The sequence below is a fragment of the Drosophila biarmipes genome, chromosome 2R (assembly GCF_025231255.1).
Source record: "Drosophila biarmipes strain raj3 chromosome 2R, RU_DBia_V1.1, whole genome shotgun sequence".
Taxonomy (NCBI): Eukaryota; Metazoa; Arthropoda; class Insecta; order Diptera; family Drosophilidae; genus Drosophila; species Drosophila biarmipes.
The window spans coordinates 10214885-10240921 of record NC_066615.1 but is presented as its reverse complement, the minus strand read 5'-3'; the positions used below and the strand labels follow the sequence as shown (position 1 = coordinate 10240921).

The 26037-nt window shown below is 45.6% G+C and overlaps 7 protein-coding genes across 8 annotated transcripts; 3 read left to right on the top strand and 4 right to left on the bottom strand.

The window, feature by feature from the left end:
• The first annotated feature begins 1277 nt into the window (after nt 1-1277).
• LOC108030208 (cathepsin L) lies at nt 1278-8758 on the top strand. Its single transcript, XM_017102968.3, has 4 exons — nt 1278-1459; nt 3066-3181; nt 7544-7758; nt 7827-8758. Exons 2-4 carry the CDS (start codon nt 3083-3085, stop codon nt 8536-8538), a joined length of 1026 nt encoding a protein of 341 aa, XP_016958457.1. The 5' UTR covers nt 1278-1459; nt 3066-3082; the 3' UTR covers nt 8539-8758.
• On the top strand, nt 4480-6139 carry LOC108030209 (uncharacterized). Its single transcript, XM_044091796.2, has one exon. It carries the CDS (start codon nt 5629-5631, stop codon nt 5878-5880), a length of 252 nt encoding a protein of 83 aa, XP_043947731.1. The 5' UTR covers nt 4480-5628; the 3' UTR covers nt 5881-6139.
• A 413-nt stretch (nt 8759-9171) lies between the features above and the next one.
• On the top strand, nt 9172-10749 carry LOC108030314 (probable phenylalanine--tRNA ligase, mitochondrial). Its single transcript, XM_017103152.3, has 2 exons — nt 9172-10451; nt 10509-10749. Exons 1-2 carry the CDS (start codon nt 9258-9260, stop codon nt 10674-10676), a joined length of 1362 nt encoding a protein of 453 aa, XP_016958641.1. The 5' UTR covers nt 9172-9257; the 3' UTR covers nt 10677-10749.
• Nucleotides 10725-12073, bottom strand: LOC108030315 (sulfotransferase 1C4). Its single transcript, XM_017103154.3, has 5 exons — nt 11916-12073; nt 11621-11855; nt 11364-11568; nt 11188-11314; nt 10725-11135 (listed from the first exon to the last, which is right to left on the bottom strand). The coding sequence occupies exons 1-5, from the start codon at nt 11998-12000 to the stop codon at nt 10747-10749; spliced, it is 1041 nt and encodes a 346-aa protein (XP_016958643.1). The 5' UTR covers nt 12001-12073; the 3' UTR covers nt 10725-10746.
• A 448-nt stretch (nt 12074-12521) lies between these two features.
• LOC108030316 (uncharacterized) lies at nt 12522-13799 on the bottom strand. The gene has a single exon (XM_017103155.3). It carries the CDS (start codon nt 13604-13606, stop codon nt 12590-12592), a length of 1017 nt encoding a protein of 338 aa, XP_016958644.1. The 5' UTR covers nt 13607-13799; the 3' UTR covers nt 12522-12589.
• Nucleotides 13800-13987: 188 nt separating this feature from the next.
• Nucleotides 13988-22538, bottom strand: LOC108030248 (uncharacterized). 2 transcript variants are annotated; one of them, XM_017103058.3, is made up of 10 exons: nt 22413-22538; nt 21555-21856; nt 21312-21487; nt 19020-19221; nt 18760-18964; nt 16539-18409; nt 16377-16482; nt 15996-16272; nt 15663-15906; nt 13988-15475 (listed from the first exon to the last, which is right to left on the bottom strand). In XM_017103058.3, the coding sequence occupies exons 2-10, from the start codon at nt 21742-21744 to the stop codon at nt 14685-14687; spliced, it is 4062 nt and encodes a 1353-aa protein (XP_016958547.1). In that variant the 5' UTR covers nt 21745-21856; nt 22413-22538; the 3' UTR covers nt 13988-14684. The 2 variants fall into 2 exon arrangements, with proteins under 2 accessions (XP_016958547.1, XP_050744207.1); XM_050888250.1 differs by lacking the exon at nt 22413-22538 and adding an exon at nt 22333-22350.
• A 579-nt stretch (nt 22539-23117) lies between these two features.
• On the bottom strand, nt 23118-25964 carry LOC108030426 (WD repeat and HMG-box DNA-binding protein 1). The gene has a single exon (XM_017103313.3). It carries the CDS (start codon nt 25867-25869, stop codon nt 23188-23190), a length of 2682 nt encoding a protein of 893 aa, XP_016958802.1. The 5' UTR covers nt 25870-25964; the 3' UTR covers nt 23118-23187.
• Nucleotides 25965-26037: the final 73 nt, after the last annotated feature.

Sequence of the window (26037 nt, the reverse complement as noted above, 5' to 3'; positions counted from 1 at the left end):
TTAATTTAGCCAAAAGCGAAAGAACTAGAAAGAGTTCATGGAACTATCCATTTTACTAATAAATGGAAAATTTGAGAAAAATGCCAGATGGATGACCAGAGCAATTTAGTCATAAAAGTCCTTGTTCTTTAAAAACTTTTTTAATCCTCTAGTATTTATTCCCCATATAAAGCAGTAAAGCAACCAAAAGCCTTTACAAAGGCCGAGGTATTCTGATATTTTCGAAGATTCAATTTGGGCAGAATGCTCACTCGTTTATTAAAGCTGGGACAATGCTTACTCGGTCAGTTCGAAATCAAAGAATCGCTGTGTCAGTGAGCAAGACTTGTCTATCGAACCAGAGTTACTCTAGAAACTCTATTGAACGCGATTTTCCAGTGTTGGAAAGATGATAAGTAGCTAAATATTCATGACATTTTATATGTGCTTTTTAAAATTTCTGCGAGAAGCAGTGTCCTAAATACTAATTAAGGCAAAGTTGATTAATGTGATTTTAAAATAATCTTAAAAAAATAACACTATCAACCATAAAATATAAAAAATTATATAGCTTGTCGGCGATATCCTAGCAATAATATAGCAAATATGAGTCGACCTTTCTATTTCAACGGATCTCTTAGCCAATACACCACCCCCGTCAGTTATCCGATACAACATCCATATGTTTGCTCCCATCCAATACAAAAAATCCTGCAACAATACAAAGTCGAGTGTTTATATCTTTAATTCTATAGTAAACACACAGCAGTAAAACATTTTAATGGCTTTAAACTTATTCGCCAAAGTCCTCTGGGATTATTAAATTTCATAATAATATTTTATTTCCTTACGAAATTATAGTTGATATTGTTGATATTGCATCCGATTCCGTTATGGCTTAACCTGGAATTGATTATAATACCTACAGAGGGGATGACAAAATAAACTGATACACGCCTCAGAAAGTGTGTTCACAGAGCTTGATATCTTTTTAAAGTCCCACAGGTCACACGCAACACTTCCAATGTGAACATAAATATAATCATACAAAAAGTATACCATTGTAAGCTAATAAAAGTGTATTTTATAACCCATTTCTACACTTTTGCATATTCCGATAATGCAGTTATAAAGTTTTCAATTTTGAATTTAACGGAACAGGGTTTGAACTAGCGAGCCAGATTCAGCGGTCTTATAGCCAGCATTTCATCACTGCCCACTGTTATCGATTGCCGTCCGCCCCTCGCACTTTCTGGTATTTCCAGAACGCTCAGGCTGGTACTACTCCAAAGATTTCTTTCGAACAACAATTGCTGCTGTTTTTTATTGAACAGCGAAAAGTCTTCGAGAGCAGAGCTTCATTGGCGACGTGACAATAAGAAATAAAATTGGTTGACTTGCATATTAGCTTAGTTCCAGCCAGTAAAAAGTGCAAGAACAGTGGTAAAGTCAGTGATTTCCTGCGACGCAGTTCCGTGTGGTAAGTGAAACATACTGCCTTCCGTAGTTAACCGAGCGCCTAGAACGCAAATAAACCTGCCCTGCATTAATGTCGCCAAATATTAATATTGTAAATAGCCGATTGGCTTGTTGAATCTAATTGCGTCATGCCTTTGTCTCGACTTATTTACACTTTAATTACCCCGCAATCGTTAGTCGGCATCTTCGTCTATTCCGTTTTCTGTCTCCCCCTTTCCCCGTTACTTCTGCTCCTCTGTTGCGCTTCTTTGTTTAGATTTCTCTGCCCTGCGCTTTGTGCTGACCCATTTTCTAGTCTTTTTGCTGGCTTTATCTCACCTGATACCAATATTCCCTGCTAGATGAATCACCTTGAATTTCCAAACCCGTTTTCGCCCTCGAACTTGGCACCGATTGCAGGGCCTCAGTAAAAATAACAATTTTTATCAAATGCCGTTCACGTTTCGCAAAATGGGCGCAAAAACAGCACAGTAAAAACAAATCGGACAAAATGGCAGACTTTTGAAAAGCAATACGAAGCTATATAGAAAGTGGAATGGCCGATAAGATAAGGTTCACTTAGCCCTCGAAAACAAACTAAACGCATATCACAACGCAAACAACGATGTATATGTACGAACGCCCCTCAAATTGATCAAGCTTTAGTATAACATCATCAAATGATCAAACCATACCACTAATTCTCAATTTTATAAAAAGCTCCAAAAATTGACATTAAATAAAACGTTTTACATAACTTTAATTATTTTAAATTTCTCTCTTTTAAAATCACGTTCTTTGAGCCGATAATTGTTTAAATTAAACTTAACTTTTATAAAAGTACTTCTTTGTTTTAAGCGAGAAAATAACTATTTAATTTAAAGGCAAACTTATATAGGTATTTAAAATGCATTTTACTTGTTGTCTTTATATTGAAAATTGTAAGGATGCTTGCTGAATTTGTTAAAAAAATAAGTTTTTGACATCTACTTTTTAATAACCAATAATTAGATAAGGTTCATTTAGCCCTCGAAAACAAACTAAACGCATATCACAACGCAAACAACGATGTATATGTACGAACGCCCCTCAAATTGATCGAGCTTTAATATAACATCAACATCATCGAATGGTCAACCCATACCACTAAGTCCCAATTTTAAAAAAAGCTTCGAATATTGACATTAAAAAAAAGCCGATAATTGTTTAAATTAAACCTAACTTTTATGAAAGTATTTCTTTGTTTTAAGCGAGAAAATAATTATTTAATTTAGAGGCTAACTAATATAGGTATTTAAAATGCATTTTACTTGTCTTTATATTGAAAGTTGTAAGGATGCTTGCTGAATTTGTTAAACAAAATAAGTTTTTGACATCTACTTTTTAATAACCAATAATTATATTATGTATTTATAATTCTCGCTTATGACTCTTATAAAATCAAAGAACAATTGAACGTAGGTTGGACTTAATATGGCGATTTTTTCCTACAGACTTTGTATTAAATTGTATTAGTTTTGTCAACGATTTGTACCCTGATACTTTATAATCATGACTGGTCTGACTGGTCCAGCTTCACGTGACTTGAGTCCGCTTAGATGGCTTACTAATTGTGTGATTTCTTACAGGTTCTCCGATCTTCAAAATGCGCACAGCTGTGTTGCTGCCTCTTCTGGCCCTGCTGGCGGTGGCCCAGGCCGTTTCCTTCGCCGATGTGATCAAGGAGGAATGGCATACATTCAAGGTGAGCTTTTTTCCGGATTGTCAATGGATTATATCCGATTTGTCACCCCAGGAAACCGGAGCGCAACAAGTGTTCTCGGGTAACAAGGGCTTATCGATGATTAATGCATTATTTTTGGGCCTTTGTCTGCGCAGACATTGTTTGCATAGTTGGACTGCGACTTAAATGCGCATTCTTCCGTTTGTGACGATTCTTCTCGACTGAGTCACGAGCCAGTGTGAATGCACTGCTGCGCGGCTGCATCAAAAAGAGTCCAGATAAGTCCAGAGCCTATTCTGCCCAGTCACATGCCGGCTCACATGACCAGCGTCGGGCTTAGCCCATCCGTAAACATCGGTTGGATGGACGGACAATCAAGTGGTCGCCTACTTTCGCTACGTCGCGGGTCAGTCCGGCTGATAAGCCGTGCAAGACTCGCACTGGTCCACTGATAAGCCGCCCATTTGTAACATTTTTGCAAGCAATCGTTTCCTAATCCCCATTGTTAAATCCGACTTTGATTTTTGTCCCCTTCTCAGTTGCATATTTTATGGCCTGCACCAGTTGATTAGGCAAACTATTCTTTGTCTCGCAGCCTTCACTTGCAACTCGGCGTGCCTATCGATGGATTCTCTATTAATTAGTTGAATGTACCCGTAGTGTCGCTTAGTTCCTATTGGGGGGAATGAAAGGTCGGGCTTTTTTCCATTATTTTGCTGAATAGTTGTTTTCTAATGTGCCGTGCCAGGAGGCATTAACCACGAATGGCAGCGTACAAATAATAATTAGCTGTGCAGATCCCATGTGATAAATCATTCATATATTTATTTGTATATATAGTTATTACTTTGGGTATTCCCCCCAATGGTTAATCTCCTTTTTGAAATTTTATTCCAAATGTCACCCGCATTCTTTCTTTTGTGATAAGTCCTTGCTACAGTTGATTTTCCTCCAACTTCCGTTCACATTTTGCTAAATAAAAAGAACATTATTTTGGATGACACATTTTGGCATGATTTTTCACTTATTATCAGTTTTTAATTCTCATGTTTTGCCAAATAAATACATTTTGTTTAACAAAACAACTCGATTGTAAACTTATTACGTTGCTATTAATAATTCGATTTTCTCTTGGAATACGTATTATTTTGGGCCCTCAAAATGGAGTTATTCTAATAAAATTTAGTGAAAAATAAATAGACCCAATATTTCAATTTCTTTATAGTTTTATTACTATAAGCAAGTTCATAAAAAAGCAAAATCAGGTAAATTAAAAAAAATACAATAATAACTAAAGTTAATAATCAAGAAAAAATTTAAACAAAATTAATATAAGGGTTATTAATGTATAATTTTTCTAAATAGATAAAGTAACTGCTTTTTGAACTTTTAAAAATGAGCGCCGGTAAAATGCTGTGTAAAATACCAAAACAACTAGAACTTGGTCACACTGCTGAAAACAGTGCTGCCCATGCCTGATCCCAAAAGAAAAGGCGCGCAGTTCAATTTACAATCCCCGTCGACTTATCTGTTAAGGTCCAACTTAATCGAGCGTTGGACATCATCTGTAATCTGCGTGCAGTCCAAAGTGCCACAGTTGTCGGTTGCAAATGCACAGCTGCAAAAGTCACAAGACTTAAACCGAGACACTGATAAGCACTAAACTTCTGAATAATGCGTTTCAGCTTCCGATTATGAGCAAATGTTTAAGTAAAAACATAGTCAGGCGGGGGGTCGCTAGCGTTCTGGAAATGACGCGTGACGGATCGGCAAGTTGCTTATCAAATTGGCATTTCGTTGGTATTTCCGAGAGCCGAAAGCTCTCTAGTGCGAAATCCGAGCGACAAGTGCACAAACAAATAGGCTGCCGTAAATAAACAAGGGGGAAAAATTTGGCTGACTTGCAAAAGCATTGATGATGCTCTTTCCTATATATATACAAATTTGTTTCGCTCTTTCCGAACCGGTTGGCGGAAACGTATTTGAATAGCTCGCCTGAGATCCTTATAAATCATGCGATTCGGAAAACCGGTTCGTTTTCGAACGGCCGGCCCACAATGCGCGCGTTGCAAAAAGAAAGAATCGAGAATAAGAAACAAGAAATGTATAGTGAACGCCGCCTCCTCCAAATAGTTTGCCTACGTAGATTGGGCTCTCAGTTTGTGATACGAAGTGTAGAGTGTGTGAACTCGGCTCTTTTCCACCCGAGTGAGTGGTTGCCTGAGCGCACAACCACCGAAAGCGGCCTGTAGTATTTTTGTTATTTCCCTACCGACGCTCCAAGCAGACGGAACGCTCGAGCAGCAGCGGAGAGAGTATAGAAACTTGAGAGAAAAGAAATAAAAGGAGCCACCAGCCCCCCGCAGTACGAAAAAAGCACGCGCGTCATCGGAAAAACGTGCTGCGGGCTACAAGAAACCCAAAGTAATATCACCGAAATTACATAAAGCCCAGAAGGAGGTTCCACCATGACCGATGTCAGTGCAAATAGTCTGGATGTCTCCGTGGACGTGGTCTGGCCCACCATCATCGTCCTGGCCATGCTGGTGATAAACGGCTTCGTCTTCGCCTACATCATGCGAAAGCGGCGGGAGTACAAGCATCAGGAGGAGCAACAACCTGTTCCACACACATCGTACGCGGCCACCAGCGAGCTGGCCACCACTGCACCCGCGGACCAGGAGGACGATAGCTGTGCCATCGAGATGGAGCGACTGTAGGATTAGGCAGCGCACTAGCCGTAGCTCTCAGATACTCACCCACTATCGTCCAAGCTCTCAACTGCAACGAAGTTTCCTAAGCCCATAGCTCTCGCTTTATCAAGCGACATAGAAGATATACAGAACGTATACGTCGAGTGCCTGGATCGCACGTGCATTTAATTAATGTTTTTAAGTTGTTAACTCTACTTCGCAATTCATTTTCTACAAAGGTTTACAATAAATGTGTGAATTTTGTCATGCCATATCGAGAACCGAATTCGTCGTCGTTTGCAACGAAAAAATCAATAGGTCAGTGTGCTAAAGGCGGCTCTGCTAAAGGTTCCTCTCGCCCAAGTGAGCACGGGCGGGGTTTTTGGATGCATGTCTTGAATTCGAACCAATTATGTCAATTATACGAGTCAGCCATGGACTGGGGACCCCATCCGGTCCAGTTGGGGCGACAATTGTTGCTCCGGCGAAGCTGGTCCGCTTTGATGTCCAAAATAATTACACATGCATGATTCTCACATGACAGCGCCACTCGGGTATTCAGTTCATTGTGCCAAGCACCCTAGAAAATCGCAGGCCTTTGTGCGACTTGAGCTGAGCCATTCGAAACCACTAAAAAAGCGATTAAGTTGAGGATGGGTTGGGTGAACATACATTTATATTACATTACGTTAAGTTGAGAATAAGTTTGGTGCATATATATTCGGTTGCCATTTCTTTTGTTTGAATATTTTGAAAAACATGACACTTAACACCTTTGAATGACTGGGTTTAACCACTATACCACTTAACACATTCTTCGCAAAATGCAATTTAATTTTAATATATTCAAAATTAAGATACTTCGTGCCAAGAAATAATAAGTTTCTGTAATAAAATTGACTTTCAGTTGAAATACTATCCACTCAAGAATTGATGATGTAGCGGCTTAGGCCGTTAACTTTATAATTAATTGACTAATAAATCCATCGGTGCCCTTACAGACTCAGAGTTTTGAATATCATGAATAATCAAGGCCCATTCATACTCCAGATATATTCAAGACCCACCCCTCAAAACGGAAATATTTACTGAACGTAATGGATAGCAGCTGAGTCGACTTCTTGCCTAGGCTTCCAATTCTCTTCGTAGCTATCATTCGTTTGGTTTTGGTGCTATTTCCGTGCTGTGTCAATATGCGGGTCGGGTCGGGCAAACAACCCCGGCACGGAGAGGAGGGTCTCTAATCCGGGGGACCAATAGATAGATATAGAACGCATATGCGTTTCTTCATGCTGGCGTTTGCTCTCTTACCTGCAATGTGTTTCTTTGTTTACTACCTGGAACATTAACACTGTTTCCGAGTTGCCTGTTGTTGGACAATCGTTAAAACTATTTTATGGCCATGTTAGATTTATAGACTTGGCTACTGTGGCCGAACTTAAAGAGCGATTCGCTCGTGCCAGGTTGACGGGCCTGTGATAAGGTTACCCCGAGATTAAGAACTTTTGCCTTCGTGATCGTAAATCCAGTTTACGTAAAAGATTTTCGAATAGCCAAAAATATGTCTGAGTAGCTAAATTTCTATTTGGTTCTATCTAATCTTAGCACAAGCACACAAAAGTTAGTTGATAAGGTCTACCTTTGATAGGAGTGCACTATCTAAAACAATATGTATTTCTTTTATATGCAGTTGGAGCACCGCAAGAATTACCTAGATGAAACCGAGGAACGCTTCCGCCTCAAGATCTTCAATGAGAACAAGCACAAGATCGCCAAGCACAACCAGCGATTTGCCGAGGGAAAGGTGAGCTTCAAGCTGGCGGTCAACAAGTACGCCGATATGCTGCACCACGAATTCCGTGCCCTGATGAACGGCTTCAACTACACCCTGCACAAGGAGCTGCGGTAAGTCAGGATCGAAAAGGATTTTCATTGAGAACTGTTCACTCATCTTACTTTAAAATCACCTCCAGCGCTGCCGATGAGAGCTTCAAGGGAGTCACCTTCATCTCGCCCGCTCATGTGACCCTGCCCAAGTCTGTGGACTGGCGCGAAAAGGGCGCTGTGACCGCCGTCAAGGATCAGGGGCATTGCGGCAGCTGCTGGGCCTTCTCCAGCACAGGCGCCCTGGAGGGTCAGCATTACCGCAAATCCGGAGTGCTCGTCTCGCTCTCCGAGCAGAATCTGGTCGATTGCTCCACCAAATACGGCAACAACGGGTGCAACGGCGGTCTCATGGACAATGCCTTCCGTTATATCAAGGACAATGGCGGTATTGACACCGAGAAGTCGTATCCCTATGAAGCCATCGATGATTCCTGCCACTTCAACAAGGGCACAATCGGAGCCACCGACCGTGGATTCGTCGATGTGCCCCAGGGTGATGAGAAGCAGTTGGCTCAGGCTGTGGCCACCATTGGACCCGTCTCTGTTGCCATCGATGCCTCCCACGAATCCTTCCAGTTCTACTCGGAGGGCGTCTACAACGAGCCCCAGTGCGATTCCCAGAACCTGGACCATGGTGTCCTGGTTGTTGGTTTCGGCACCGAAGAGACTGGCGAGGATTACTGGCTGGTGAAGAACTCGTGGGGCACCACCTGGGGCGATAAGGGCTTCATCAAGATGCTGCGCAACAAGGACAACCAGTGCGGCATTGCCAGCGCCTCCAGCTACCCCCTGGTCTAATCGAGAACTGATGTATTTTAGCCACAGCCTTCATATGATATGATATACAAACAAATAAGAAACCATACCAACGCAAGCATCTCAAAAAGGAACTTTAATAATTTAGCCCAACCTCATGTCCTAATGATTTAATTTCAGTCATGTATCTCTGCCATCATGTACGATATAGGTGAACAACTATCTGTTGATGTTTGTAGAAAAATAAATTAAAACTATACAATTTTAAAATGTTTTAAAAAATGGTTGCCGGGCGGAAACAACTTGAATAGAAAGTGAGGAATTTAGGAATACAGAAGCTTTTTCAAATCGCCTCATTGCCTCATTTAAATAATTTAAATCCATTTTTAAACATTATTTAAATAATGTTCCCAATAAGTTGTCCTAAGCATAGTTATAAGTTATATTTAGATTAAGATTTACAGAATTTGGATCTGGTTGATCTGGTGATTGTGGATTTTTAAAATCAGCTTTTCGAAAAAGAACTGAGATACAGCTAAAGTTTAGTGGACACATTTTTTTATAGTATTTATTTTATTTTTTGATAAGTTTAAATTTGTAGGCTAGTGTCTTATCGATACCCCTAAGAACGAAAGTTTCCCACCAATCATCGATATACGCCAATAATCGATATAAAGTCTGACATCGAAGAACGATAGTTTGAGTTTTCATAACATAACATGAACTAATTTATTGAATCCAATCAATAAAATCCCTCCAAGATGCTGTTGACACTTCGAGTGCAGGGAACTCGACACTGGGCGAAGTGCGCCCGAAGCCTGGCCAGCAGCGCGGCGCCGGAGAAGTCGCACACGGCCCAACCGCAGCTGGAGGTCAATGGGAGCACGTACGCCACCGATGGCTGGACGAATGTAACGCCCAAGATTCTTTCCTACCTGGGGGCCAACAAGCACCTGCAGATGGACCACCCGCTGTCCATCATCCGGCAGCGGATCGTCAACTACTTCTATGAAGCGTATCGCAACCAGAGGGGCAATCCGATGTTCTCCGTCTACGACAAGCTCAATCCGGTGGTCACTGTGCAGCAGAACTTTGACAACCTGCTGATACCCGCCGACCATGTGAGTCGCCAGAAGTCTGACTGCTACTACGTTAATCAGCAGCATCTGCTGCGCGCCCACACCACCGCCCACCAGGTGGAGCTGATCTCGGGCGGACTGGACAACTTTTTGGTGGTTGGCGAGGTGTATCGACGGGACGAGATCGACAGCACCCACTATCCGGTGTTTCACCAGGCCGACGCCGTGCGCCTAGTCACCAAGGACAAGCTATTCGAGCGCAATCCCGGCCTGGAGCTGTTCGAGGAGACGTGGTCTGGATCGGTGGCCGATCCCAAGCTTATCCTGCCCTCCTCCAAGTTCATGGACCAGACCAAGCAGCCCTGCCACACGCTGGAGGCCGTCAAGCTGATGGAGCACGAGATGAAACACGTGCTGGTGGGCCTGACGAAGGATTTGTTCGGGCCACGCATCAAGTACCGATGGGTGGACACCTATTTCCCCTTCACTCAGCCCTCCTGGGAGCTGGAGATCTACTTCAAGGACAACTGGCTGGAGGTGCTGGGTTGCGGCATCATGCGGCACGAGATTCTGCAGCGATCTGGCGTCCATCAGTCGATCGGCTATGCCTTTGGTGTCGGTCTGGAGCGCCTGGCCATGGTGCTTTTCGATATACCCGATATCCGGCTCTTCTGGTCGAACGACAGTGGCTTCCTGTCGCAGTTCAGCGAAAAGGACCTGCACAATCTGCCTAAGTACAAACCCATATCCCACTATCCGCAGTGCACGAACGACTTGTCCTTCTGGTTGCCCGAGGATATCGAAGTGGATGCCGGCTTCTCGCCCAACGACTTCTATGATCTTGTCCGCTCTGTAGCTGGTGACATGGTGGAGCAGGTGAGTAGCAGCTTTGGTAAATCTTTCTTACTTTACAACTTTGAACCTAAATTACAGATCAGCTTGGTCGACAAGTTCAAGCACCCGAAGACGGGCAAGTCGAGTGTCTGCTTCCGCATCGTGTACCGCCACATGGAGCGCACGCTAACCCAGGCGGAGGTCAACGAAATCCACAAGCAGATCGCCAGTGCCAGTGTGGATAGTTTCAATGTGCAAATACGTTAGTCATAGCCTAGTTCAGTTTCAATTTAAACCAAAAAAACACCAGTAAAGTTAGCCAACAAAGTCAGGTATTTTATATGGTCTTGAAGCATTTAACATTTTGTTCCACCCATTCGTTGGCGCTTTTCAAAAGCTTGGGATTCTCGACAAACTCCTGTTGCGGCTGACGTTCGCTTTTGGCTCCACTGCGGACAAATCCAGCTTCTCCTTTGTTAAGAATTCCAACGGAGGCCATTTCGTGCATGTTTACAGACTTGTTCTCCCGAAAACGGTTAATGCTCAGGTGGTCGAGAAGCCTATCCAGGTTCTCCGGCTGCACTGGGCACTCTAGGAAGTTGGCTATGCTGTTGACCGCGCCTGGCAGATCCACCAACATGTCTTCGTAGCGCAGAAAGAGCACACTGGGCAGATGGGCTAGCTGGCGAGCCTCCTTCACATGACTATAATAAGGGAGCCATGGATCTGTAAGGATTCAAAGGAATGTGATGTTTGCTCTTTCACACAGAGTACTCACTTAGTCCTTCTTGAAAATAGCGCCAGTAACGTTCAAAATCTCCCACGTATCCCTGGGTGCGGAAAAGCCTGTTCAAATGGTAATAGGAAACCGCCACATCCTTCGGATCACGAACAACATAGATCACCTAAAAAGAAACACAGTTTGGTAGCTATATTTTACACTCTTACACGCACCTTGCATTTATTTTCCAGAACACTCGGCGGCATCAGAGAAAAGGGAAAATGCGTTTTGATAAATCGCCGCTGAGAGCGGGGCAACTCGCTCAGAACCTCGTATCCCGGACGGGAAATCTTCTCAATAAAACCCAGGGCTTCAGCCGAGTCTTTGTTTTCCTCCTGCAGCTCCTGCTTGACCTTGGGATGCACAAACAGGGGAAACCTGTGGAAGGAGCTTTGTTTACATAAGATCAGGTCACATCACAAGGACTCACTCTAAGAAGGGAAAGCGTTCGGTTAGCGGTCGTTGCTGGGCCTGCTCGAAATCCAGTCCATTGGCCACTAGCCAGATGAGCTCTTGCGTCCAAGTCGTGCCCGATCTGGGCACCGTGGCTATCCAGACATCATCGGGACGCGCCTCAAAGTTGTAATACTTTTCGGCCTCTGCCTTGTACTTGTGGGGAAAGAAGTATCCCTCCGATCCGACCTGCACAAAGCCAGTCCGCTCACCTAAAGAAAAGCCATGTGAGGGATTGTCTTACTATTCAGTTGTGGAGCCCATAAACACACCATGAAAGTACTCCAACAGCTCCGCATTGGTGGACTCGTCCACATCGCGAATTTCGTGGGGAAACTTCAGAGACGTATTTTCCATTGCTCGCGCGATCAGGTGCCAGCGTTGACTGAGGAACCGCCCGTTGGGAAAGCGTTTTGACCCCGCTTTCGGGCCTGAGTGAAAGTCCCAGCTGCTGGCCTGGCCAATCAAGCACTCTGCGGTTGCTTGGCTAAGCGCAATTTAAATACGACTTCGTACTAGTTGCTTAACATTTATGTACTTGCTGGAGAATCACGCTGACGCTGAAGTCTTCCACAGAGGTGTGCCCCAAGTGGTTTAATTACCCAGCACAGATTTTATGGGGACATAAAAGGAGGTTGCACCTCATTCGAAGCAAATTCTGTTTACTTTAGTAAAGACTTGGCCTAAAAGTTCAAAGTCGACGCTTAAAATAGACCTACGATGCTCCAAAGCGAATTAATTAATTGGCGAGGAGAGCTTTCGCTTAATCTCATCTTATGTAAGCATCAAATTAATTTTAGTGTTGGACCTATCCAATCGTATTACCAACTTGAACCTATCTCAACATTTCCGTATAGAATAGGCAATTAAAAACAGGATACTTTTTAAAAAAGAACCTTTCATTTACCGGTACGACACAATTAATTTTAAATATCATGGGTTGTGTTTACTCGTTTAGGTCGACGTTGTCGAAGAGGCTTAGCAGCTCCTGCTCCTTCCGCTTGATGCGCTCCTGGATGTTGGTCACGGATTCCGCTTTGGGCACGGAAGACTGGACCCGGCTGAAGAAATCGTCCATGGACTTGAACACGTTCTGGTACTGGTTGTCATAGGGGGCGTACTGGATCGGCGGTGGCTTCTTGGGCGTCCGCTTTGTCACGGCATTGCGCAAGGAGAACTCCTTCAGCTCGTCCAGATGCAGTTCCTCCTGCTGCTCGTGGGCCGCGAACCTGCGCGTCGACTGTCGCTCCTTCTTTGCCTTCAGCTCGCGCCTCTCCCGATCAATTTGATCCACCAGGTGAGCTGAGGGGCAAACTATCTTTAAGCCGCCCAAGACTAGTTTATGGTCAAGTATCTCCGCCTCGTTCGTCTGGATACCCGTCTCCAGGAGCTCTGTTGGTTTCGCCTCCTTGGTCTCTGCTTCCTCCAGCATGGCCTCGTATTCGGACAAGGGACTGGGTTCCTGAGGCACCGGAAGCCTATCCTTGCGCAGATTCGAGAGGAAGCCTCCGCCCGCCGGTTTTGTTGGCCAGAGTCGAGCGCGGGCCGCCTGCTTAGCCGCTTGGGTCATAGCCTTGGGCTTGGGCTGCTTCTTGACTTCCGGTTCGGTACCCTTTGGCGGTGTAACCACCGATCTGCCCTTTCCAAGAGCCGCTTGCTCGAACTGCTGCTTGACCGTCTGCCTGTTGGTGTTGGCCCTGAGGGACGAGGCTATGGTTGGCTGGACCAGCCGAGCAGGTGGACCCGTATTGGCCAGGCGACGACCGGGCTGCTTCCAAGCCGCATCGGTTCCTCCATCGCCCGCTCCGCCGTGAACAGCTTTGCGTGTTCCCGCCGCCTGCGTCGATAGAGGCGCCGCTAACTTGGAACGCACTGTGACCCCAGAACCGCTGTTGGCACCTCGACTTCGCGGTGTTGGCACCACTGCAGCATTCTGACCACTACTTTTGCCAAAAGAACTCATTTTCAAGTTGATATCCGTATCTCAGTGGTTACTTTATTCCGACGAATTCTCTGAATCTTACAAAGTTCCGTCCACTTTAATTTTTAGAAAGTTTTATAACTTTATTTTACTATTTCAACTAGTTGGAGGCGATAACGAAAAGTGTGTGTCCCAAACAATGGAGTGGTTAGCCCCTGACACTGGGCTCCTTATAAGGGCCTACTCAGATACGAACATTCCAGAATTTAACAAAAGATTCTGATTATAACTGGAAAATAGGAAATAAAAGTTCGTTCCCCAGAGAAAAGTTGGCACTGGACCCAAGAGCATATTAAAAATTGGCCAAGATGCTTTGGTTTTTTTTTTCTGCTGGCAGCACTTAAAAAAAAAAAAGAATGCGAATGCTTTTAGATACTTGTATTTATTTGTTCAAATGAAAAATATTATTTGCATGAGCCATAAACCTCGGAACACATAAGCATTGTTCCCTAATTTTTATGATTCCCCCAAGTGGAGGAAAACATATTACACAAGCATGTCAGTTATATTAGTCCTTTGTCTTACATGGATATGGAACGGTTACAGAAATTCAATGGTGCAGTTTACATATTTTTTTTGTGGGGATGTATCTAGTTTTATGCCGATCCCCCTTCTGAGTAGATTATTATATATTTTAAAACACCCAAAGTCAAACCTGAAGACTGAATCGTACACAAGATTTGCGGTTTATACTATGAATCGCATCCATAGCATAAATCAAAAACCTCGGGCTGTTACAACCGAAAAGTGTTCACTTTGAGGGCTCCATGTCTTTGATCGAATCAATTACATTCGCAAATGATGCGGCCCAGCGGAAAAGGCAGAACAGAAGATTGGGTTGACCCCATATGACCAGGGTGAACCATTCTTCTGCACCTGCTTTTCCAATGGACGCACATCAGGTGCGAATCTATTTGGTAAGTTGTTTTGCTACTTGGCGCATGGATGATCGCAGATCGCACAAATGCCAATAGCAAAGTCAAAAAGAGGACCACACGGTTACTTGTTAGGCCAAGCAACCGTCCTGTCCTCATATATATGAAGTAGCCCTTAGCTACAATTATGAAATGACGCACTTCGACTTTTTTTCCTTCGGCGGTGGCGTTGGAGGAGATCGTGGCGGCGACCAGCCAAAATTGTTCCAGTTACCGTGAGGCTCGCGGAAAGGAGGAGCGCGGCGCTGTTCGTTGAATGGCGGCTGACGTCGGTACTCCTCGGTCACGGGTCGCAGATCCTCGAACCGCAGGTTGTCACTGGGAATGTAGCGGTAGGTCGAAGACCTGGTCTTCGGCGGCGACAATGGCGGAGCACTGGGCAACTCAATGCCACATGGCACTCCGTTAATATATCGTTGCGGCCTGTATGGCGGAATGGCCAGAGGATCTGGCACCTTGGGTTCTGGTCGTTTGCAAGCCGGAATAACCAGGGGTTCGGAAGTCTTGATTACAGGGCGTCCGTATGACGTAGGAATCTGGGTTTCTGAAGACCGGACAAATGGCTTTGGTGCCACAACAGGTTGTGGAGCCGGCTTTGGTGCAACCACAGGTTGTGAGGCACGCTTTGGTGCCACAACAGGCTTTGGTGCAACAACAGGTTGAGCAGCCGGCTTTGATGGAACTGCAGGTTGTGGGGCAGCTTTCTCCCTGATTTCCAATTTTAAATCCTTCAGTTGAGCCTCTATTGAACGAACTGCATCCGAGTTCTGGTCCACGTAGCGGGGAACTTTTGGCAATTCGTCGAATATTTTGTCCAGCTCCGATTTCTGGGGCTTGCACTCAATGCCCAGCTTGAGCAGTTCCTCCTTGTTGTAGAAAAGACGAACGGCCTGAGCTGGGTTCTTTGCGTTGGCAGCTGATTGGGAAAAGAAGGGGGTTAGAACTTTTACATATTCTTGGAAAGAGTGCGCCAGAGGAACAGGCATCGTTAAAGAACTGTGACCACATCTGCTAGTTTATTATGCAACAGGAGCAGAGTCATCAAATGGTACTTCTTTGACCACGATTTATGTTTCTCTGGCAATATTGGAATTGGGATTTACTTCGCTTTAGGGGTTGTCCCAGACCAGATGCAGGCTGCTCCACAGCTGCAGCTCCATGGGCGTTGTGCTGCCCGTTCTGCTTGTTCGGATTGACATCCTCGCGATAGTACGGGCATCCAACGAGGGTCTTCCGATCACGACACATCTCGATTATGCGCCGGAAGTCATTGTTTTGACTAAGCGTACGTGGATTTCCGATTAGAATTAGCAGTGACATCGGACGCGAGAGCAGGACATTCAGACGCTAAGTGTTCAAAATGATATTATTTAAATAGTAACTTTATTTTCTCTCTTTCCGGACTCCTCTCCCCATTTTTCCTTATGCCCACTTACCCGTTCATTGGTCAAGAAGCCCAGCTTGGGAGTGAAGGAGCGCACGAAGGATACTATGATCACCTGCTTCTCCTTGCCCTGGAAAAGCTCAACTGACCCGCAATCTATCTGCGACCAGTTGCGCATGTTCAGCTGCTCCTGGATGCGTTGATACTGGTTCTTGTACGGTGATATGATACCGATATCCGCCTGCGAAACCTTCTCACCGTTGAGACCCAAGTACATAAGATCCTTGACGTAATCCATGACAGCATCGATCTCCTTATTGTTGCACAGGCTGTTAAATGGTTAAAGGTATGTAATCACATATTGATAGTTTATTACATTTTATATGTAGAGATAACTAGTTTACATTATTCTATATCCTTTTCACCCACTCACCTCACAGAGCTTTTGGTGTTCATGGTGGTACCAAATACCGAATGGAACATTATGGGAAAGTCGGGATTGGGCATATGAAACCAGTTTTGGAAACGGCAAACGCTCTCTGCAACATAAAACTCATGTCAGGATACTGGGAGTACAGTTTGTCCATCTACTCACCCATGGGTGCGTGGGCCCGGAGTTTTCCGCCGTAATAGAGCTCGTTGTAAAGCGAAACGATCTCCGGATGGGAGCGATAGTTACGAATAAGACGAGTTTGCACAGCCCTATTGTAGCTGCCATCCTCGTCCACTTGGTAACACTTCCTCTGCATCAGTCTCTCGAAAAGCGACAGGCCCAGTCCCCACTCGTTGGCCCTCTGCGACTGCAGTACTGGTCCCAGCTGCTTGTGATCCCCGGATAGGATCAGATTCGAGTTCGGCGATAAGGTGCATGTGATGCCCATCAAAACCTCCGCCTCGGTGGAAGCGGCCGCCTCGTCTACAAAAACATGCGAAAACACATCCCCCTTGGCAAATCCTCCGGTTGACAGCTTTCCGGCCAAGCTGAGAGTGCAGACGACGATCCGATACTGGTGTACCGCCTGGACGGCTGGATAAAAGTGCAGTGCGTACATGTTGGAGTACTCCAAGAGCAGGTCGTCGATATTGTCGATGCGCCGATCGCAGCTGGCGGAAAAGATACGGGTGAGCGGTCGAGGCTGGCTCTCCGGAGCCTTAGCGATGGCCTTTAGAAGCCGGAGCGCCACCTCGTCGCATGCCGTATTGGAGCCAGCTAGCACCAGGATGTGGGTTTCCGGGCGACGCACATACAACTGGTAAATGGCCTCACAGATGGTCGCCGTCTTGCCCGTTCCCGGAGGTCCAAACACGATATACGGTGCCGGTAGTTTGTGGCTCAGCGCTATCTGCTGAACCGCTTGCATCTGCTCCGGATTACTGGATATGCGCCGGTTGTTCAGCTCCAAGGCGCCATGTGCAATCGACTGCCGGGGTATTTCCCCGGGAAAAAGGATCCGTTGCACATCGACGGCCCTGGTTAGGGCCAGCTGTTGGAGTGCCCGGTACTGATATCGCATCACCGCCCGCAGCGGACGGAAGATCAGGGTGTAGGTGGTGTTGTCTGGCAACTGGCGCTCACACGTGATATTCACCCGCTGCGTGGAGACACCAAGGATGCGAGCAAAGTAAACGCGCGGTTGCTTCTCCAGCGATCCAAATTTCTCGTCCACACCGCGGGCCCACTTCAAGATGGAGTCGAAATCTTTGAGTGCCAGCTCCAGCACTTGGTTATTGTTATCCAACATCTGGCGTACACCCGAATCCGGATTACCCTTCTCGTTAATGATTAGCACATCGTCGCCAGGGGAGAGGACATCCTCCACGCTCATACTATTGGTGGCCAGGCGCATCTTCACCGAGAGTTCCCGGCCGAACTGATGCAGCTCCATTTTGGACTGCTTAAGGCCCAAATAATGCTGCAGCCGCTCGATGTCCTCCACCTGGAGCAAAGTGCGCAATGTTCCGCAGAGGTTCTCCTGGGTAATCTCGCTGCCCCTCTCACAGTAGTTGCGATAGTGCTTGTCAAAGTCCGCCAGCCGCACCTGGGCGTCCTCGTGCTTCAGGGCACTGACCACCTGGGTGGGCGGATTGGCGGGCGGAAGACCCTGGCTCTTGAAAGTCTCGTTGTTGGACAGCCGGTACGGGTTGATGTTGAAGCTCGCCTTGGGCAGCGCCTCCGTTCGCATGAAGTGGTGCTGCTCCACGAACCTCTGTCCCTGGCTGGTGAACCCGATCACGATGGGCTGCTCCCGGAGGATCATGAAGACGTGCGAGTCCACGAAGAAGACAAGTTCTCCGCTGGCCGGAACATCTAGTGGCATTTGCGCGTTATACACGTAGTAGAATTGCCGCGACTGCACTATGATGAACTTGTTCACCACCAAATCCTTGAGGTCGGTCTTCAAAGTGAATCCAAAATAGTGACTATCCACGCAGGTCTGATAGGAGAGTGTCAGTCTGGGCGAAGAACTGCGAGGAAGATATGACAATGTTATTAAAACGCCTAATAAAAGTCGCAATCAGTTTGACATTCTATACAAAACTTTTCTTATCAAGGAGTCTTATACATAAATTCGTACATATGAATATATATATATTACACTATTGCTTCGAGTTATTCAACAGAATTGCTCATTAGCCAACGATAATTGTGAAAATTTTACGATACAAGATAAAGATTTTCCATTAAACAAACAGAACATTATAATTAATTGATAAGAATGAAATGGAATGTATTTTTATTTCGTTTTAAAAAATCTTTAAAGAAAAATAGAATAGAATATATATCTTTATAATTTAAACTAATCTTCGAAACTTACAACTTCTGCATCTTTTCGAGGGACTTGAAATCGGACTCGTCGCCATGGTACTCCACATGCTCCTCGTACCTCTCGATTGTCTCGAAGTTCTTCTGGCAGATATAGCAGCCCAGTGAGGTCAGCTCGAAATCTTTCTCCGGTTTCTGCACTTGCGTCTTTTGGTATTTGAGAAGCGTGGCCGTGGCCTGTGTATCGAGTTTATATTCTGTCAACAGAACGCTTATGAAGTTAGGAACTTTTTCGAACTATAGATGGACTACCTTCGGTTATGGGCTTGTTGCCCTCCACAGGAGCTCCGGGTACGATGGGCCTGGCAATGGCATCCCGCATACGGTGCTGATCATCGAGCAAATTGAACTTCTCCTTGCGAAAGTCCATCAAGGAGAAGCTCTTGATGCGGTAGTTATTGTTTCCCCGCGGCGTGTTGATCAGAAAGTTGGTCCTATGCAGCAGAGCTCCGATCTGTGGACATCGGAACAGAAACGAAACGTTGCATTTTGGTTCAATTGTTTTTGTTTACGTCAACCACCCACACACCCGAGTTATTGATACCCCCATTATCGCCTGAATTCTAGCGATATCTGCATGGCCAACAAAACGCAACGACGTTACTTGAGTCCGACAGCCTATACTAGCCGCGGAAATCGGGAAATCACATAAATTGATCTAATATTTATGGTTTTCATAAGAACATATGCATGACGTAGAAAATGGGAAATCCGACAGGAAAATACGAAGTTTAAAGGATTATTGCTGTTACCCTTATACCTTCAAAAATAACTGCCATGACCCTTGCTTATTTGCTTATTAAATATGCTTAACGTTATCGTTTTCAGTTAAATACATTTTTATGTTGGATCTAGGATCATAAACTCAAGCTGAACTAATTCTAATGGTTTCAAGTGCCTTCTCGCCTAACAGCGAAGAGTCCTTATTAAAACGTTGAAAAATGATCTCGGGTACTTATGTGTGTACATTTTATTGTTTGTTTAAAGAAGCGTGTCAATTGAGTAGAAGCCACTTAAACCTTACAAGAATATTTGTTTGTATCACAATACTTATCGAAGTTCTTTTCGGACCACCAAAAAAATTTTGTTTTTCATGAGGAATTGACGTTTGAGTCGTTAAACTTTAAAATTCTTACATATGAATTGTTATTTTTATGATTTTGCTTTTATTCCGAAGTAAAACTTTCTAATTTAGATTTTTTTACATGATCGCAGTTTAAAGACCCTTGCAGAATGAGTTCAAATAAGACTAAAATAGTTTACATATAAACATATTAAACAATTAACAACAACGTATAGGCAAATCTCTTGAAAGACCCCTAGGACAATAGGATTTAGTGATCCGATCTTGTCTTGGGATGCTGATCAAGAATGTGTATACTTTCCCTTTGCTGCTTCCGACAACAATGATAAAACCCAAGGTTATAAAAACCTAGGGTTCTGAATTGATTCTAACACATTTATAAAGCTACCACATGTTTTGTTTTACCCAACAACCAGTATTTAATTGCCAGTACAGATCGTAGCCGATACACCTAATACGCTGCAATCAGTGTTCGCTACCGCCTGGGACTCCCCCAAGCAAGCAATAACCCTCTGTACATCCATTATACTTAGTCACCAGATGGTAAAACGAAAGGTCTAATCACATTATTGCACTATCAGCAAACAAACTCGAAGCTTCCGAGCCACTATAATCGTGACATCCTATTAACTTTGCACATTCGGGGTCTGTTCCAAAAAAGATAATGCTTAGCTAGCTTCGTTTTCCAGGTCTACTTAGAGAAAGGTTATGGGGTATGCGAATTGGAACCACCGAAAGATGAATCCGGTGGGGCAAACCCGCCAGTGACTCATGCGCTCGAGCGTGTTATTAGACGCCAGTCTATTTAGACGCAGCGTCGATCGGATGTGCAGGTGTTTGTGAGTTTGGTTGATAATGTGAGCGAATGTTTGGGCTGGCGAAAAACAAAGAAAAGCGTTGCAAAATACACTCTTATCGCGGGTGGCTTTGCAAATCGGCATGGGTGAAATCTCCTCAGACGTTTGCCAATTCCGGGAATTATTCACATTTTGTTTGAACCAATTTACGTACTATACATAGTATTCTGAGTGAACAATGTTCCGGTAAAAAGTGCTTAAAATGGTATTCTTTTTGAGCACAAGAACGTATTTTTAAACAAAACTCCCTTTCAGAAAAATAACTCTGATGTTATAGGAAAACAACCAGTGAAATTTTGTGTTTGTCACGAACTTGGGAAAGACAGTAGGCACGTCCTATAATCAACCGAAAAAGTTGTATTTCGTTTCTTAAGAAATATATATATTAAAACTTGTAAAATCGCATACTCGAATAAGAAATTGAGCACTAAATGCGTTACATATTTTCAAAACATTGTAAAATGGGAAACCAAATATAAAAACAAAGATTTATTAATTAAAAACACACTTCCAAAACTCTAGTCTAGACGCGAGTGTTCACTGTACATATATGGACACAGGAAGCGAAAAAGATGATAATACACTATCATGTTCCATACTCACATTCCAGGCTCCCTGAACGGAGAGCTTGAGGCGCACTTCGCTGCTGTTGGGCAGGCTTCCCAGGTGGACATCAAACATCTGACGCAGCTTGGTCTTGTCCACATACCACTCGGTCTGGGCGCTGATCACCTGGCGCACGGCCATGTCCAGCAGAAAAGTTCCGATGAACTCGCGCTCTGTGGCCGGGAAGACGATGTGTTGGGGATTGCGAACGGAATCTATGCTATGTAGTATGTTGCTTACCCCACGGCACCAGTGGTTTGCGAGGCGTTCCATTGGCGTAGGCACCCGGGGGAGCCGGGGTGGTGATGCCATCGCCGGTCGGCGGCGTTGCCGGGGGTGTCAGGATCTCGGGCGACGTGCCGGTGCCATTCTTGTTATTGTTGTACCGTGCAGCGGCCGCCTTCTTTTTTTGATTTTTGTTCTTTGTCATCTTGGCTAGAAGTCTTTTTCTTGGTCTTTTTTTGGTTGTTTTTTGTTTTTCCAATGCACTCAGCCACACAAAGGCTATGACCGATAATCGTTAGGCGGAATTACTCTGTTTCCTACAGTACGATCGCACTTAAAAGTTAGTTATTGGCGAACAGAAAGCGCAGACACAGACACGAACAGACAGATACGGACTATATAGTATAGGTATAGCGTTAAGTATTGCAGCTGACGGGCGATCGAAGTGCGCGGCGTTCAGTTCAGTAGGCGACTGTCGCGAACGATGCGCCGGCGTCTTCTTATATAGAAGTGCAGGGGCTTGCGAAGGGGGTTGCTAGGGGGTTACTGGGCAAATGACCATATAGTATAACGATTGGTTTTTTATTCTTCCACAGTAAATAAATTTAAAGGGGTTTTAGCAAACCCCTTTTTAAGAACTTAAGCCCCCCACCGACGCCCTGTGTGTGTTTCTGTTACAGAGCCCTTGCAGCAGTAAGCTTTTCGAAATAACGGAGATCAATTCACTGGAACTGCCGATCACTGGAAGCTTTGTAAACAGAGGGAAAGGAACGCTCGCTGCCGCCATACTTACAAATCACTTCAAATTTTGTTTTATTATCTTATATATTTATATTTTTTGTTTCGATCTGGCGTCTCTTGTTCAAACCTAACCTTTTAAACGTTTTTTTCCTACGTGTGTGCGTGTGTATTTTTGTATTGGGATTTGAGCGTGTAACACTTTTTCTATAAAACAAAACTAAACGAACACATGACTGACTTTAAATTCGTGGAAAGCCCCGAACTTGGAGTTCGTTTCGATTGTGTGTGAAGATCGCGGTCTTCGGTGTACAAATTTGGTATTTTTTAGTGTCATAAAATACCGAAAGGTGAGATCAGTTGGGCTATTCCTTTTTGTGAAACGTTGAATTTTAAAAAATGATTTACACATAGTACTTTCCTATAATGTAAACCATTGTGATATAGCTTTAAAAGAATAAGCTGATAACAATTCTCACATATTTATACAATGCCTATTACGATTTTTATTTGCTTTTAGCACTTATTGCTCATATATTGAAATATCATCATCAATCAATAAAATATATATTTTGTTTAGTAATAAACTGAAAAATTAAGTATTTTTCAAGAATTTTACTTTGGAAAAACGACAAAGTAAGTTATAAACATTATAAATTGAAAAAACTTCATTTTCTGATTTGTACATTAAATAAATTACTTCCTCAGGGCATTTTTTCTATAATTTTAATTCAAACATGTGAAAAATTAAATGACCAAACAAACTGAAAATTAATGGAAAGAAAATAATGAGGTTCGTTGATGCTGCGCGCATGTCCATTTATAGCTGACAAGATGTAATTACTTTTTGCATTATTTATTTAATATTTAAAATATAAGCCTTATATCTACTTAAAAATCTACAAATAAACTATTTCTTAGCCAGCTTCAGCTTCTCGGAACCAAAGATCACTCCAGTGTCGCCCAGTTTGCGCTTCATTGCGAACGGATTAACCGAATTCAGGGGAGTCCTGTGCTCTGCGGTTTTACCCATGGGAACCTCTGACTCGGATTCGCTGAATATATTTTCCTGGGTATCCAGCGGAGAGGGTGTAATGTCCGGGGTCGATGGACGAGATGCCGCCGACGCAGCTTTGAACATGTTGGGTGAGTTGGCCAATCTCTTCAGGGTGCCCCGTTTGGCTGAGCTCAGCTCGATGGCCTTGGGTTTGGGACCACTTTGCGAGGCGGATGTGGGAGTCATGGGCAGGACAATGGTGGCAGCAATTCCGCTGGCGCCCAACAAAGTCTGCTGCTTGCGAGCCTCCTGGACAGCCTCTAATTGAGGCAGCAGCTCGCACAAGCGATCGGACAGGTGGATGCGCCCTCTTTTAGTGGCATATTTTACTGCCAGCTGTAGCAGATCAGTGCAGGCGATCGATTCTATCAACTCCCTAGCCCTAGTCTCGCACTCGCTGCTGCAGGCCAGAGCAAACAGCTTGATGGCCGTCTCCTTCTGCATCTTCTCAGCACCCTCCACTTGCATCAGACTGGAGCGCAGCAGGGCATCCTCCAGCTCCGATTTCTCCACTTCGATGTCACACAGCGGAATCTGCATGCGCAGTTCCTGGACCATGGGTCGCGGATTCGTCATGGGATAGGAGGTTCCACGGCACAAGACCGCCTGGACTATCTGGCGACGTTCGGAAACAGCCACAACAAAGAAGTGGTGCGACACACTGCTGCTCTGCTTCATGGTGTCGCAGATGGGAAACCAGGCGTTGCTGCTCTTGCGGTACAATTGGAGGAGGCCCATGTTGTCGCCGATGCTCGGTGATCCCGTGTCGCTGTAGCCCAGCCAGGCGAGCTGTCTACCCGGAGTCAGCGGAACGGGCAGATATTCCTGCCGCAAACTAAGTCCATTTATGTTTACCAACATCGCGGAGAGATGCTGCTGCGTCTGGCTGGGCGCAGAGCTGTGGTAAACCACCATCAGGCTGTGCTCGTGTCCAGAGATAGCCACCACTGGTCCTGGAATGGTTAGCACCTCACGCTGTGTGCCCATCACGCTGAAGATGCGCAAAAAGCTCGAGCTGGTGGCCACGGCCACAAGATGACTGGTGGCCACCAGGGCCTCCACACTTTCGCAGTCCGGCAGGCTGAGCGACCACTCCTTGTTCCCGGCCGCAGCCAAAGCAATCACCACCAGCTTGCTAGACTCATTGGAGGCCAGAGCCAAAGCTCCGCTACTCACGCTGGCCAAATTGTGCTGGTTGTAGTTGCTGATGTGCAGGGCATGGTGGATACTAGCGTCGTGGAACTCCACATCGATCGAGCCATCGCCTGAGGGCTCTACGTGGGCGGTGACAATACCCACATCATTCCAGGCCATGTAGCGATGCTCCAGATCGCTGGGAGTGGCGCTGGGCTGGAAGGCGGTCTGCTGCTTGAACAGCTTGATTTGCGGAGCGGCGGGGGCAGGAACAGTTCTGCTGCTGCTGGCCAGGGATTGGTTGGAAGCATCATCTTGATCCACGGGATCTGCAAAGTTCATCACCTTGCGCTTTAGCTGCTCCAGACTAACACCATCGCCGTCGTCAACTGCGGCCTCCATCTCATCGCCACCCTCAAACACGTAGTCATCGCCCAACAGCTCAGCCTGGTCATCTTCCAGTCCCTCGCCGCCGCCGGCCTCCTCTGCATCGCTGAGGAAGACGGTACCCAGCTGTCCAGTTGCATCGCAGAAGGCCACCTCCTCCTCTCCAGAACGATTCCAGGCCAGGCATGTAATGGCATTGCAGTCGTTGGGCGGCATCTCCACTGTCAGAGCCTTCCGCTTCTTCACATCGAAAATGCTCACCTCGCCCTTGGTTGTTCCGGCGGCCAGGCGCTCACCATTTGGCGAAAACTGGCAGCAGCTGTAGTTGCTGGACACCGAGTCGTCACGCAGTTTAAAGGCCACCTCCCAGTTGGCCGTGTTGAGGACCACAATCTCGTTGTCCATGGCGTAGGCCAGAAGTTCGCCGCTCTGTGGCTCGAAATGGGGTGTGCCATACAGCATGGCGTTCTCGAAGCTGTTCACCTTGGGCAGACCACCAATGCTCTTTAGCTCCTTGCCCTCCTCAAAGTTCCAGACCTTGAGCTGGCCATCTCCTGCCACGGAAACGAGAAGTTTCCGCTCGACGAACATATCCAGGGCCAGAACAGGACCCGTGTGCCCCTCCAAAACGTTTTCGTTGCCAGCTGTGTCTCCCTTCAGCACCTTAATGGTGGTGTCCTCGCTGCCCGCCGCAGTGTAGGCCCCGGAAAACTTGAGGCACGTTGCGGGCGCCGTGAACCGCATGAGGATGCCGTCGCTGTCCATCTCCGGGAAGGTGTAGGCATGCACCGTGTTGCGATCCGTGGAGGCCAGCAGTCGGCTGCCCGTGTGGGCGATGCACATGACGAATTCGCCCAGACAGCTGGACCGTGGATCGTCGTCGCTGATGCAAGTCCAGTGCCGGATGTCTCCATCAGTGCCGCACGTGATGATGAACTCGCCGCGCGGGGTGTACAGGAGTCCCGTGTAGCCATTGGTGTGGGCGTAGCGCAGGGCACTGCGCGAGAAGCTCATGATTTGATTAAATGTTAAAATGATATGAACTAATAATTCGCGGTGATCTCCGCCACTTTTGGCGCCAAAAGAAAACACTGTCTAACAGTGCTGAACAACGACGCTGGGTCGCTGTTTTGGTTTCGCTCGCTTCCAACACTGTTCGCGCAGCTGTAATATTAACAATCT